The sequence below is a fragment of the Protopterus annectens genome, chromosome 5.part0 (genome assembly GCF_019279795.1).
Source record: "Protopterus annectens isolate FY-2018-M chromosome 5.part0, PAN1.0, whole genome shotgun sequence".
NCBI classification, from domain to species: Eukaryota; Metazoa; Chordata; order Ceratodontiformes; family Protopteridae; genus Protopterus; species Protopterus annectens.
In genome coordinates, this window is record NC_056735.1 from 414,498,289 (window position 1) to 414,513,558 (window position 15,270).

At 44.6% G+C, this 15,270-nt stretch overlaps 1 protein-coding gene across 1 annotated transcript in view; it reads right to left on the reverse strand.

Annotated features, from left to right (window-relative positions):
* Positions 1–15,270, reverse strand: part of KDM6A (lysine demethylase 6A) — a gene marked incomplete in the record, with an annotated part of 3,528,619 nt that overhangs the window by 2,493,824 nt on the left and 1,019,525 nt on the right. Inside the window, 1 exon segment of the mRNA XM_044072373.1 lies at positions 7,999–8,053. Within this exon segment, the coding sequence (XP_043928308.1) occupies positions 7,999–8,053 (55 nt within the window).

Here is a 15,270-nt window from a genome sequence, read left to right on the forward strand (position 1 = left end):
CCGCTGTCTCCCCTGTCCCAAAAGCAATCTCCCTAAAGAGGGAGGCGGAGCTGTTCAATGCCGAAGCTCCGAAGGATAGAGAGATGGCTCTGAAATCCTCGGAAGTATACTCCAACCCCATGGAGCCTAGAAGGAAGCTTCAGCTCTGACAGTCATCTGGATCCAAAGTTGTCAGAGACTGTGCACTCAGAGCAAGCATCGAATCTGAAGATAAGGCTATCTTCGGAACAGAGCCAGACTAACCCAGAAGGTTTGGATCCAGCGACTCAAACAACCAGAGAGATCAAAGAAGAAGCCAGTAGTGGTGGCGTGGTAGATGGACAGCCTTCCTGACCCAGGGGGGTAGGAACCTGTGAAACACCAATGTGCACCAAGAGAAACATCCTTGTCTCTTTTCACATCATCTTCAGTCATCCCCATCTCTCTCTTCACATCTTCAGTCAAACTTCTGGCAGAATGATATGAGGCAAGGCATGGTGACTTAAATCGACACCCTTCCAAAAAAGGTGAGGAAACCCCATAAGGTACTGGATCATATACAGGGGAATACCTAGTCCTAGAAAGGCTTACTGGATCTTAAGAAGTTGATCCAGTCAATTTTTTCATCAGATCAGGGGCTGTTGCTGTTAGATTTGTTGACTTTTTTCTTATGATCTGAGGGACAATGCCCTTGACCTGGCTTCAGATCCACTATTGGTCTTATCCTTGGTGGTCCTGAAGATGGAGTAGAGGATGTAGAGGGCTTAGGAAACTGACAATGATTCCTTAGATTTTATTTTGGGGGACTGAGACCCAGAAATAGCTTTGTCAAAGGAAGATGGAAGCAGCATTTTAAGAATCAATTTATTCTATTGGCAAATATCTTGGGATTCAACTTTTTGCAGAGTTGCAATCCTTCTGTAGGTACAGTTGTGTACACTTACCATAGATGTAGATGTTGAGTGTATTCACTATTGCAGTCATCACCTGTGGGTTAATCCCTGCTGTGGAAGCTCGGCCAGCCCGAATACCAGAGCCAATGTTTTTCTGTGTCGGCTGCTGTTTCTTGTTGACTGACATCAAGTCGTCAGTGCTATAAAGCAAGGCAGCAGATGCCATTACATCAGCTTTTCTTGCCCTAACCAGTCAGAAGCCCAAGGAAAGATGGTAAAGTGGTCCTGGTGGCTAAAAGCTGCCATAATACGCTTATATCTCCTAAGGAAAGAGGATATAAGGGGGAAGGAGGGAGGGAAACCAGGACTACAACAGTGAATACACTCTAACATCTTCATTTATGTTAAGTGTACACAACTGTACTATGTTCTTCATGTTCCACTGTTGCAATCATCACCTGTGGGAGGATTCCCAAAAATGAGGAGAGGGGTGGAAGGATTAGAGACCTAAACATGGGTAAGCATGCCCTGCAGAACTGCAGTGGCAAACCCTGCCCTAGCCTTAGAGAAAAAAAGGTAGGTGGTAAAGTTTTGTAAAGGTATGAGTCCAGGTGGCAGCTTCCAAGATGTCCCTGGTGGGAACTCCTCTGAGGAATGTTGTGGAAGTGGAGGCTGCTCTAGTGGAATGGGTACGAAGAGATTTAGAGGGTTGTTTCCTATGTAATCTGTAGCAGAAATGGATACAGTGTTGCATCCATTTGGAAATGGGCTTCCTCTCTGCCCCTGGGGCAAAGCTGCCAAGTTGGTCAGTTTTCCTGAAGGGTTTAGTATGGTCCAGATATCTGAGCTGTCTGTGCACGTCGAATGAGTGCAGAATTCTTTCCCCCTTGTTTTGAGGGTTAGGGAAGAAGGTGGTTAAGATGTATGGCCTGGTTGAGAATCACATTAGATACCACCTTAAGCATGAAGGAGGGGTTAGTCCTCAGGGAGACCCTGTCTGCATGGAAAATGAAGGGCTCAAAGGCCATTAGTGCCTGTAGTTCTGAAACCCTTCTGGCTGAGGTGATAGCTAGTAGGAAAACAGTCTTCCAGATGCATTTAATTTCTGCTGAAGCAGCAGGCTTAGGGTGGTAAGGTTAGTTTTTCCAAAACATAATTCCGGTCCCAGGATGACGTGGGTGGCCCTCTGGGAGGTCTGATATTAGAAGCCCCTCTGAGGAATTGTTTAATTAAAGGATGCGACAACAGGCGCTGGTCTGTATCAAAATGAGCTGAAATGGCGGAGGCATGGATTTTAATAGATGAGGAGGAGAGGCCACTATTGAGTAACTCCACTAAATAGTCCAGGATAAGAGGGATGGAAGGTTGAAAGAAACTGCCCCCTCCGACAAGCTCCAGGAGCAGAATCTTTTGCATTTCCCCAAGTAAGATTTTCTGGTGCAGGGCCTTCTGGCCTCTGTGATAATGTCTAGCACCTGTTTGCTTAACAGGGGCCCCTTGTTTGCTTTTAAAGTATTAGCCATGCTGACAGAGTCTGCATGTCAGGGTGCAGCACCCCCCCCCCCCACACACCTCAAGAGGTCCGAGATCAGGGGAAGCTGCCTAGGAGGCTGTGATGTCTGGCTGTGCAGTAAGGGGTACCAGTGCTGCCTGGAGCTATCTGGAGCAATGAGGATGGCCTTCGGTCTCTCCTCCCTTATCTTCATCAGTACACCATGGGAATAAGAGGCAGAGGAGGGAATGCCTACACAGAGGGAATTCCAGGGGAAGGTCAAAGCATCCACCTTCCACGCTAGGTGGTGATACTCCCTGGTACAGAATTTTCAGCTGGTGGTTGAGGTGTGAAGCTAAGAGATCCACTTCCGGAGTTCCCTACTCGAGTGACTTGCAAAAATATTGTTCTGTACAGCTGCCATTCGTGGGGGTCCAGTAAGTTTCTACTTAAGTGGTCTGCCAGGGTGGTGTTGACTCCTGGTAGGTATTGGGCTATTAGGTGTAATCCCATGGAGGAGGCTGTCAGCCAGAGGTTCATGGCTACCCTTCACAAAGGGTAAGATTTGCTCCCTCCCAGTTTGTTGATGTCCCACATTACTGTGGTATAGTCTCTGTTTTGATAAGAACCCCTGGCCTGAGATGGGGTTTGAAGGATGTCAGAGACTTCTGAACTGCCATCATTTGTGCAAGAGAAGTTGCTGGGCATCCCAAAGACCTTGGGTGCACCTGCCTGCTAGGTGAGCACCCCAAGCAATGACTGAGGCGTCTGTGGTGGTCTGCCCAGTAGGGTGGAGGATGAAGGGAAGACCCTTGTTCTTGGCACAGGCCACTGCCCACCCCAAAGAAACTCTGCCCTTATACAGGGGATTAGAGGGAGAGGGGGGTCTAGAGGCAGTGTCCGCTGACACCAAAGGTTCTTTAGATACCACTGAAGTTTTCTCACGTAAAGCCTGGCCAGAGGAATTAGGATGCAAGATGCCATGTACCCCAAGGCTTCCAGGAACTTACTCGTCATGAGGGGACTTCTGGAAGCCAGTTGGGTGAAGTAGAGAGGCAGGAAGTTCTGCTTTTCTGTGAAAGGAAGGCCATTTGGGATGCTGTGTACAGCAGTGCTCCTAAGAAAATGATCATCCTGGAGAGTGTTTGCTTTGATTTCTTCTCGCTGAAGGAAGTTAGGAGGGTTTTGACAAAGAGGAGATCCTGGAGCAACTTTTCTTTGCACTCTGCCTGAATGAGGCAGTCGTCCAGATAAGGGTAAATCTGTATATTTCTCTGTCTGCAAAATGCTATGGCTGGGGCTAAGCATTTGGTGAATATCCTGGGAGCAATAGGTAAGCCAAAGGGTAGCACAAAGAACAGAAAGTGTTGAGAGCCTGCTCTAAAGCGCAGGTATTTCCTGCAGGATTCCCTTATGGGGATTTGGAGGTAGGAATCTTTTAGGTCTAGGGTCAATAATCAAGCATTTCTTATCAGCATAGACAGCAGCTGCTGCAGTTAGCATTTTGAATTTGGGGACCACCAGGGAGGTGCTCAGAATGGATAGAGCCAGGATGGGGCACCAAGTGTCCTCTTTTCTGGGAACAAGGAATAGTCTAGAATAAAAGCCTTTGCCTGACTGATCTGCAGGGACAGGTTCTACTGCCCCCTGGGATATGGGTCTGGACTTGTTTCAATGCCTCTGCCCACTGATTTGGAGTTAAGTCTGGGTACCCTCTTGGAATTGAGAGTTCGTTGAAAGAGAATTTGTATCCCTGGAAAACGATAAAGACCTATTGGTCCTTAGTTAGAGAAAGCCAATTTTCTTTACAAAGAAAGAGCCTTCCTCCTAGCTTTTGATGAGTGAAACGTGGGGGGGAGAAAGAGTCATTGAGAGTTTTTGCCATACAAGGATGGCTTAGAACTCCCTGCCTTTGGGGCGCAAGTGGTCCACTGTTTGGTTCTCTGCTGTTCCTGGGATAGGGGGCCTAGGTGGTCTGTCCCTGTGGGGCTTACCTTGCCCGTCTGCTAGGTGTAGAAAAGGACCAGTGCTTATAGGGAAAATTCCTGCTGAACCTCGGAGGTTGAACCTGAAAGAAATCTTTTACTGTTTGCAGAAATTTTGCTTTGTCTTCCATCTTTTTAAGCATCTCTTCTGCTTTTACTCCAAACAAGCGGTCCTTATCCAAGGGTGGATCAATTAATTTAGACTTGACATGATCAGGGAGAGGTTGTTCCTTCAACCATGCAGGTCTCCTGACAGATCAGGACACTGCTGTCCTGCTTGAGGCTTCTAGGGTGTCATATCCACAGTGCAATGAGTGTTTGGCCACTTGACAAGAAGAGTGCAGTAAATCTGCTAACAGTTTTGAACTGGCACAAACAGGAAAGGTAGAAATCTTTTGCTTTAATAGTTCCAAAGTGTGTTGCTGATACTTTAACATATGGAACTGACAGGTGAGCGCTCTGATAGCTAAGGTTGCAGAGGTGTACACTTTTTTACTCCCATCTGTCCAGAGCTCTAGAATCTTTGCCAGAAGGAATAGGATTCTTTGCAGAACTAGCCTTAGCACCTTTAGGTCCCTGTGTAATGACCTCCAGGTCTGCAGCAGGATTTCTGTACAAGTATTTGCGTGAAACCGGTACTCTAATAATGGTCAAGTTTACTGGGAGCAGATGAGAGGGGGGGGGGGTCAGGGGCTAAGCTGGATTCATGGAAAATATCATCCACCACTTATAAGATGGGGGGGGGGTGGCCAGGGGTCTGTGCTAGGGCAGATATAGAAACTGTATTTTCTTAGACGGAGAGAAGTCCTGAGATTCCCAGTGGAAAAGTTCCCTGACTGTGTGAAAGATTTACCCAAAGGAAAGGTCTTCTGGTGGGGAAGCAGAAGGAATAGATTCCTGTGCATCTGAATCCTCATAAGCAGTCAGAGGTTGTTCCTCTTCAAAATCTGAATCAGATTCATCAGAATCCTGCTTTGTCATTAGTTCAGGAAAGGGGGTCTATTCTTTTTAGAAGTTGTGGCCTGACTACTACTGATAACGGAGATAAGCTCCTCCACTATCTTAAGCATTTGGACTTGGGGTGGTGGAGCAGGAGTAAGATGGTGGCTAGAAGTAGATTTTCTAGGAGTGGCCTGGGTTCTAGGCCTAAGAGTATCCATCAGTCTGACAGAAATGGTAGTCGGATGAGATGTCGTTTTTTTTGTACAGAATTGGTAGTGAAAAAGGCCTCCTCGGAAGCACATGCCTGCGTCGAGGCTCCAGACCCAACCGAGGCAGAGAACATCAAAGTCTCGGAAGACTAAGATTTCTGCGGCATACGGGACTCCGAAAGGGTCTCGGTAGATGCCTGCAAAGATATTTTATCTGGTATCAGGGACTGCAAAAATACCTCACTGAATTATGGAGAACTGACCTGCTTAGTGGTAGCATTGTCGGAAGGCTTAGCCTTGTGTGGTCTATCTTTATCTCTATGTTTTTTCGGAATGTCTAAGGATTGTTGGCTGATGGACCCCATTCGGAATGCGAAGACGAAAATACCTGTCTACAATAAGAGCTCTCCGACGAATGGTTCTCACGTTAAACAGGGCACAGAACCAGCAATGAGGGACATTGTGGTCTGGGCCTAAACAACTGACACAGTATGAATGGAAGTCTTGGTGTGTGATCTGCTTACACAGACGAGACAACTTAACTTTTTCGGACATCGGTTAGTGCAAGAAAAAAGGATCCCCAATGGGGTACTTGGCTTTTAGACATCTTCAGCTGTAATTCGAACTCTGGTAACGACTAACTGGCACACTTGTGAACTGCTTCTGCTACGGGCTCAATGGCAAGAAAGACTGATGTAATGGTGTCGGCTGCCTTGTTTTACAGCAATGACTACCTGACGTCAGTCAAGTGAGAACAGCAGACGCAGAAAAACACTGACTCTGGTATTCGCGCCAGCAGAGTGGTACCACAGCAGGGATAACCCACAGGTGATGACTGCAACAGTGAAACACAAAGAACATCCGGACGGTTCTTTTTCAAACATACTGGCGAGTAATAGGAAACGATGAAGACATTTTTTTTTAAAACAGTAGAAAAGAAAATGCCAACACTGGTAAAAAATATCACTATCGTGTAGAAATAGAAGAAAAAAAAAATTTACCAATAATGGTAAACAAGAATTTCTGAAACTATATTAAGGGTAAGGGAGAAATACGCTAATAAGATTTAGAAGAAGAGGAAAACGTTTTTTTTAAAGGATAACATAGAAAGAGACATTTATCTGAAAGATACTACAGAGTAAGGCTGACCACATCTTTTCACGAAAAGCAGCAAACAATATCTGGGGAATGTTAGGGGTTGGTGCACTATGGGTAAAGGAGAAGCTAGACAGCTTTTTGATGACCACAACTTCAGTAAGGGTCGAGTTGGATTTGAGGATCGGATCCGAACCCATCAGTTGAGGACAGAATGAAAACTGACATCAGATCCAAAGTTTCTGTAGGACTGACATTGACTGTTAAAGCCTCAAGCGAGTTGCCTTCTTGTTTCAGAACAGCACTTTAGACCCCTTCTACTTTTGAGTTGTGCCCCCCCCCCCCCAGGTGATTCTTTTTTTCTGACTAACCTTAAAGCCCCTCCCAAAAAAGTGACAGGCATCTTGGCAAAGTCCACTAATTTCCTGTGCTTCAATAAACATCACTAGCCTTCAGGCTCTCTTCTGAACCACTTTCATTTTAAAGATAAAGCAAAGCCCATGGGTGAAGATACGGCTCTCCCACAGACAAGAGAAGTGCTGCAAATGGAAATCTTGGTGGCACTTGTTTTCAGCCCCATCACCTTATTTTTCAAGGGAAGTTACAGACCTCAAAAGACAAGAAGTCCAAATATAAAACTCGCAAACAAGAATAAAATAATCAAACTCAGAATGTTATAAAGACTTCCAAATGGATACTAAGCACTCTGAAAGATACCTCAAACCAACCAAAAGAATGACAACTGATCATTTCCGGGAGCAAAAAAAGAAAAGGAGATGGCATAATGCTCCTTTCCCTTTTTAACCATTCATCATTAAGCCTTTTGGGCAACAAGACTTGACCAGAACCACAACAGGGACAACCAAAAGCTACAGAAGCCAGACTGGGCTGTGGCTCTCCCTATGATAAACACCCACGGTTAAGGTACCAAACTGTAGCAGTGGCTACTATAATGAATGTAGAAGATATCTAGGCACATCTCAAAACATCTTCAAGCCTCTACAGTGGTAGTAAATTCATGTACATCTTTCTGAAGACAACAATGTTTATTTATACTCAACAGTAACCAATACCCAGAGATTTACAAATTAAAAGCCTGTTATGCTTGTACACTTATTTTAATATATAAGGGAATGGAAACACACTACTATGATACATTATACTTTCACTAAGCGTTAGTGTGCACGTACATATGGAAGAGAGATGCACATAAATACAGTACATAAGCAAACTCCACTGACAAGAACACGTGCATCTTCAAAGAGTCACAGTGAATTTTACATGGAAGACTACCATTTGTACAAACCACAGTGTTGCAGAAATGCTCTAAGCAATAAGCCCATCTGTTGCACCACTCAAATCAGATTAAAATGTTCTTAATTGGAAAAAAAAAACACACTTACTTTCAGCTTTGGACAAAGTGCAGGAATTGGAGTCTATTAAAGCCAACTGGAAATGCTGGAGGGGAAAAAAAGATCAAAGTAGGAAATGTTAACACAAGAACAAAGCAAATGCAAAGTCAACATACACAAAAAACTACGACTAGAACCATCTTGTTTAAATACTCTCTTGCAATAAAGCACAACAATCAGTACCCTTATGTGATATGTTAAATGATAAACTATTTTAAATAGACCACTAAAAGCACAGTACTCAGCAAACTAAATCAACTTCAGAGATATTCTGAGTGAGAAAGAAAAAAGAGCTGCATTATTTGCAAGCACATATTACAGCCAAAAAAGTTGCATTTTTCTAAACAAGTGAATTAGCTAGGCAATGAATATTTCTCAATAGATATGGGGGTAGACAAGAGTCTTTCTGCATGAATTAGAAACAATATATATATATATATATATATATATATATATATATATATATATATATATATATAAATATGTATACATACACACACACATACGCGAGCGTGTACTATACATGTGTATATATCTGTCTGTCTCTCTCTCTATATATATAGGTTCATAGGTAGGTACTAGGCTATCTGCCCGAAGGCATTTATAAGCCTAGCCAGAATGTGTTGGCTTTCGCCACCCCCTTAGAGTAGTTCCCTGTGCCTCTGTCCAGCAGAGCCAATTGAGTGATCCCAGAGGTAAACTTTGATGTTCATCGTGTTACACTGCTGCTTCCCTGATGTCAGTGCGCCAGGGGTATACAAGATGCATCCGACACCATTTTCTTCAGTCTTTCTTGCCGCGCGGTGCTCGAAGCAGAAGCAGTTCGCAAGTGCCGGTCGGCCAACTCCTGAGATTTTCAAATCTAATTTCAGACCGAAGTCTTCATAAAGCTAAGTACCCCTTTGGGGAACCTTTTCTTGCCTCTCAGAAAGTTAACAATTGCATTTCTTGTGGGAAGCAAATACCTCATAAGGACTTTCATTCTTATTGTATTCCTTGCCTAGGCCCAGACCACGACGTCACAGGTTGTCAGTTTTGTGCTAGGTTTAATAAACGGACCATTAAACATCTGTTTGATTTCGCCAGACATTATTTTGGTAGGAAATATAATTATACCATGCCGTCAGAGCAACCGACGACCGGAATGCATAAAAAAAATGCATAGATAAGGACAGGCAGCCGAAATCCAAACCGGACTCCAAGGCCTCTGGTAGGCCAGTCGCTGGTTCTCCGGTTTTCAGTGAGGCGCCTACGCAGCCCCTGACTACCGCTGATTTAAAACCCCAGGCGACATCCGATTCACAAGCGGAGGTTGCCAGGCCTCCACAACCTTTACCTTTAGGCACTTCCGACTCCATACCTGAAGGAGATTCCGGTGCAGTTGAAACGCCTTCAGTTGCAGAAGGTGTCTTCAGACCGACTACACTCACTATTAAATCCTATGCAAAACTGAAAACTCCTTTAAAAACAAAGAAGACTGTACAGCCGTCTCCTGTACAAGGCCCCATGCCTAAGAAACAGATGCTTAAGATGGCTGAAGACTTAATTAGCCTAATCAGGGGTTCCTATCCCCCTCCTGATAAAAGGCCAAGGCAGGAGGAGGACTACCCTTCCTCTGACCAGGTTTCAATTTCCTCAGACTCTTCTGAGGAACAAGAATATTCCTTTCCCCCCTTATGAAGATTCTGATGCTGAAGAGTCTATCCCTTCTGCATCTCCCCCAAAAGACTACTCTTTTGGCAAAACCTTGCATACTATGAGGGAACATTTCCACTGGGAAGGCCAGGATTACTCTGATTCTAAGAAAAGGCTCAGAGAGTTCCTTTTACTACCCCAGCACAGACCGCTTGCTATTCCACCTGTGTTAGACATTGTGGATGATGTTTATTCAGAGTCTAGCCTTAACCCATACTAACTACATTCTGCACCAGCCAAACCAGACAGATACTACAGAGTCCCTGACTCGCACAAATTCCTGTATAAAAGCCCTGTTGCTGACCCAGAAACCATTTCCCAGGGTCCCTAAGGGGTTAAGGCCTCTATTGCTAAAAATCCTGTGCCCTCTGAAAGGGATTCTAGAGGGCTAGACAGATGGGGAAAGTATATACCTCAGCTACTATAGCTATGAGGGCCTTAAATTGTCAGTTCCACATGCTGAAATATCAACAATATCTGATGTCTCAATTAAAACAAAAAATGCTTGCACATACAGACCAGCCAGATTACAAGGAAACGCAAGATTTGTTACATTCAGCTGAACAAGTGGGAAAACCTACTTTGCAATGTGGATTTGATTCATTGGAAACTTCTTGTAGAGCAGCAGTGACAGGGTCCGTCACACATAGGCATGCTTAGTTAAAGGAACAAACTCTACCTGATCATGTTAAAGCAAAGTTATTGGATGCACCTTTACAGCAAAATGTTTTATTTGCTGTGAAAGCAGAAGAAGCATAAAGAAAATGGAGGAGAAGGCAAAATCTATGCAGATGGTCAAGGATTTTTTTACAGGTGCAACCCCGTTTCAGCAGAAACTGGCCAACCAAAAACTGGTCCTTTCCAGCTTCTGCCAGACCACAGAGGGGCAGATACAGACGCCCAAGAGGCAGAGGCCAGCCACAAGGCTCTTACCAGCCTCGACAATGGAGTGCCACAACCCATAAAGGTGGAGAAGACAGGTCTCAAACTACCAGAAGACTAACACAATGATTTACCCCTCAAACTGCCAAGCAAAACCCTCTTGGCAGCTCCCTTGGGCGGAAAACTAGCACTTTTTGCAGACAATTGGCACATCATCACAAAAGACAAATGGGCCCTAAATATTGTATCTCAAGGATACGGATTCCACTTTCACACTTTGCCAAGGATAAAAGGAATGCCAAACCTGCTACCAAATCAATGGGCAGAGGCTCAAAAGTAAATTTCAGCTCTCACGGACATGAGAGCCATTCAACAGGTTCCTACACAGGAGCAAGGAAAAGGATTTTACTCAAGACTTTCTAGTTCCCCGAAAGGACAAAGCCTGGAGACCCACTCTGGACATCTCAATTCTAAACACATACCTGGAAGCACCCAAATTCAAGATGGTAACACTACAACAACCTCTTCCCATGCTGGGCAAGAAGGCTTGGCTAGTAATGTTGGACCTCAAGGAGGCATATCTGCATGTTCCTATCAGACAAAATTGCAGAAGATATCTCCAATTTATTGCAGGTTCAACCCATTACCAATTCTCTGCACTGCCCTTTGGCTTATCTACTGCGCCCAGGGTCTTCACAAAATGCCTGGCACCAATAATTGCATACTGCAGACAAAGAGGGATTCAAATATATCCATACCTGGATGACTGCCTTATTCAAGCAGAAAGCAAGGACATTCTATTAAAGCATCTGGAGTTTGTCAAGAACCTACTAAGTTGCCTAGGGTACACAGTAAACTAAAAGAAGTCAAAACTAGTGCCCTCACAAGACATAATATTCCTGGGTGCCAGCTTAAATACAACGGCCCAGATAGCTTATCTCACGCCAGACAAGCAAGGACAACTGACTCTATACTTCAAAATGATGGCAACAAAGACCCAACTCCCTGCAAGAAAAATTCTGCAGGCCTTGGGATTCATGGCATCTTGCATACTACTAATACCATTTGCAAAACTGCATATGAGGAAATTACAATGGTACCTGAAAAGCGTATGGTCTCAACACAGCCACAACTTAGAAACAATAATTCCACTCATTCCCTGCCTTCAACAGTAGTTTCTACAGTGGGCTCAGGCATGTCACCTCAACAAGGGTCAGCCTTTTACCTTACCCACAGCCAGGCAAACTATAACAGATTTATTGGATTATGCCTGGAGAGCACACATGCCAGGACAGTGTATTCAGGGCAAATGACCTGCAAATCAAAGGCATCTACTTATCAACCAAAAAGAGATGCTAGCTGTACAAAATGCCCTAACAGCTTTCAAGGACCTCCTACATCCAGGACAACTCCTAATAAAGACGGACAACACCACAGTGATGTGGTACATAAACAAGCAAGGGAGCACACACTCCTACCCCCTTATGCAGACAAGCAATGACCTTGTGGAACATAGCACTGACCTACCAAGTTCAACTACAAGCACAATTCCTGCCAGGAAAGAAAAACACACTGGCAGACGATCTAAGGAGAAACATCACAGATCCTCACGAGTGGAAACTAGATCCACAAGTATTCGCAATGATAACTCAAAAATGGGGGAGTCCAGACATACATCCGTTTGCTTCCCCCCAAAACTACCAACTACGGAAATTCTGCACAAGAACATACCACACACTAGCTTGGAAAGTGGACGCCCTCTCATTCAGTTGGAAAACATTGACAGTGTATGCCTTTCCTCCACTGCGTCTTCTGGCAAAGGTACTGCTGAAAGCCAGATTAGAGAGGCCACAAATGATACTCATTGCTCCAGACTGGCCAAGCCAACACTGGTATCCAATACTAAGGAACATGGCTCAAGGCCCACCATGGATTTTACCTACAATTCCTCACCTGCTCACTCAGCAAAACAATCAGATTCTACACAGCCAGCTTAAGACTTTAAATCTGGCTGCATGGCAAATGACCTAAACAACCAGTCAACACTTATCGCTAAAGTTGTGATGGATGTCATTCTGGAGGCCAGGAGGCCCAGCACCAGGAAAGTCTATTCAGACAAATGGAAAAGATTCCGCGCCTGGAACCAGGTTAAAGGCCAAAATCCCCTTGTTCCAAACATTCCTCAAATTCGTCAATATTTAACTGAGATGTTGCACAAAGGACTTTCTTTCTCATCTATTAAGATCCACGCCTCAGCTATTTCAGCTCAATACAACACGGATCCTCCTATATTTTCACATCCATTACTAAGACAGTTCCTCAGAGGGGCTAAAAATACAAGACCACCCCGGAGAGCACCAACACCAACTTGGGATCTCAACTTTGTTTTGGAAAAGCTTACACTTCCGCCCTTTGAACCAGCTTTCACAGCTGATCTACAGTTCTTATCATGGAAAACTGCCCTGCTGCTAGCAATAACTTCAGCATGAAGAATTTTAGAACTACAGGCCCTAATGGCAGTGGAGCCTTTCCTCATTTTTCATCAAGACAGTCTCTTTACGAACTAACCCTTCCTTTATGCCAAAGGTGGTATCCAGTGTGGCCCTAAACCAAACCATTCATTTGCCCACCTTTTATCCAAACACCCAGAACAAAGGGGAAAGGATCCTACACTCTTTGGACATTCACAGGCAATTATGTTACTACTTGGATAAAACTAAGGCTTTCAGAAAATCTGACCAGCTCTTTGTATCCCATGCTGCAGGATCTGAAGGAAAAGCCATCTCAAAACAGACCATTTCAAAATGGATAGGACATTGTATCAGTTTCTGCTACACACACCATGAGAAATCTGTACCTGGTAACATCAGGCCCCATTCCACCAGGGCTACAGCAACATAAACAGCCTTCCTCAGAGAGGTACCAACCAAGGATATTTTGGAGGCTGCAACTTGGAGTTCAGTGCACACCTTCACTAAGCACCATCACTTGGCTCTATACTGTAAAACCAGAGCTGGCTTTGTCACTGCAATTCTGCAGGGCTTGCTAGCCTCTTCAAACCCTGTTTAGTTCCACCACCCATCCTTAGCTTTGGGATTCAACCCAAGTGTGATGACTGCAGCAGTGTAACATGAACATAGTACAGTTTTGTACCTACCACAAATGGAGATGTTAGAGTGTTCACACTGCTGCAAGTCCAGGTTACCCTCCCTCCATCCCCTCTGAACTAGCTGGACTTACCTATACCTTTCTATCCTATACAACCTCTGTGGTGTATTTGCTTGTGACTGAAGGTAATGTTTTATTTTTATATGTATATTTTTATATAACAATATGTTTTGCGTACCTATTGGGGGCACCTGACATTTGGGGCAAGAAAAACTGAAGAAAATGGTGTCTGATGCATCTTACATACCCCTGGCACACTGACGTCAGGGAAGAAGCGACAGGAACAGACGCCAGACCAAGACTTTGGAACTCGGGCCGAATGCGGGACCGCCTGACGGCAGGATAACCCAAGTGTGATGACTGCAGCAGTGTGAACACTCGAACATCTACATTTATGGTAGGTACAAAACTGTACTTTTCCCATCCACTCGTCAAGATTTCTTTTGAAGAGTGTTAGCGAGGATCTCTTTCCAATGTAGATTGGTATCTTGCTCCAAAGCATGGGAAGTCTCTGGGACAGGAATCTATCCCTCCAGCACGTCCTATTTATTGTTGTGGTGAGGTTTAGATCCCCAGAGCGTGTGGCTCGCGGGGATAAGGTTTTCTTTAGGTGGAGCATGTCCATCAATTCTGGGTTGGACATGGCCTTGCATGTCAGGCAGAGATCATCTATGAGTAGGTGGTATGCAACAGAGTACAGCTGTAATTTCTTCAGTCGAGCTGCATAGGGCATCTGTTTGAGGCCAGTGATCCTCTTGGTGAGGTACGTCTGTGGTCTTTCCAGCTGTTGCAGGTGTCTTGTAAGGTACATCCCAAATGGGGCATTGTACTCTATGATGGGTCTGATGAGTAGAGGGGCACAATGACCTCTTTTGATCTGGATGCGAACCCTTTTGTGATTAGGTGGGCCACGTAAAAGGATTTTCTAACCACTTTTGCAATGTGATTATCAAAGGTGAGATTACTATCTACTTGGGTCCCCTGCACTTTTTGGCATTTAGCTTGAGGCCATGATTTTGCCACCAGGTATCCGGTCTCACTGAGACCCTTTTGGAGGATGTCTGTGTCAGCCGGAGAGTCAATTATAGCCCCTAGTTTGTTGTCTGCGAACTTGGTCAGCCATAGTCCTCCTGTTCTTGCCTGTACCTCTGACAAGTATATGTCGAACAGTATATGCGATACATACATATATACACACATATATACATATATATATATATATATATATATATATATATATACTTAAAACCTTAGCACGGATATAAATAGGACATGCTGGAGGGATAGATTTATCACCCAGAGACTCCCCATGCTGTGGAATAAAATCCCCGTCCATGTGAGGCAGAGCACCTCGCTGGCTCTGTTCAAGAGAAATCTTGACCGGTGGATGGGAGATCGTAAGTTTACCCCGGGAATCATCTCTGTGTCACTGCTGGACAGAGGCACAACAAACTAATGGGCACATTATTTCCAACATAAGGGGTGGCGTAAGCCACATAACTTTGGGCTAGGCTTATA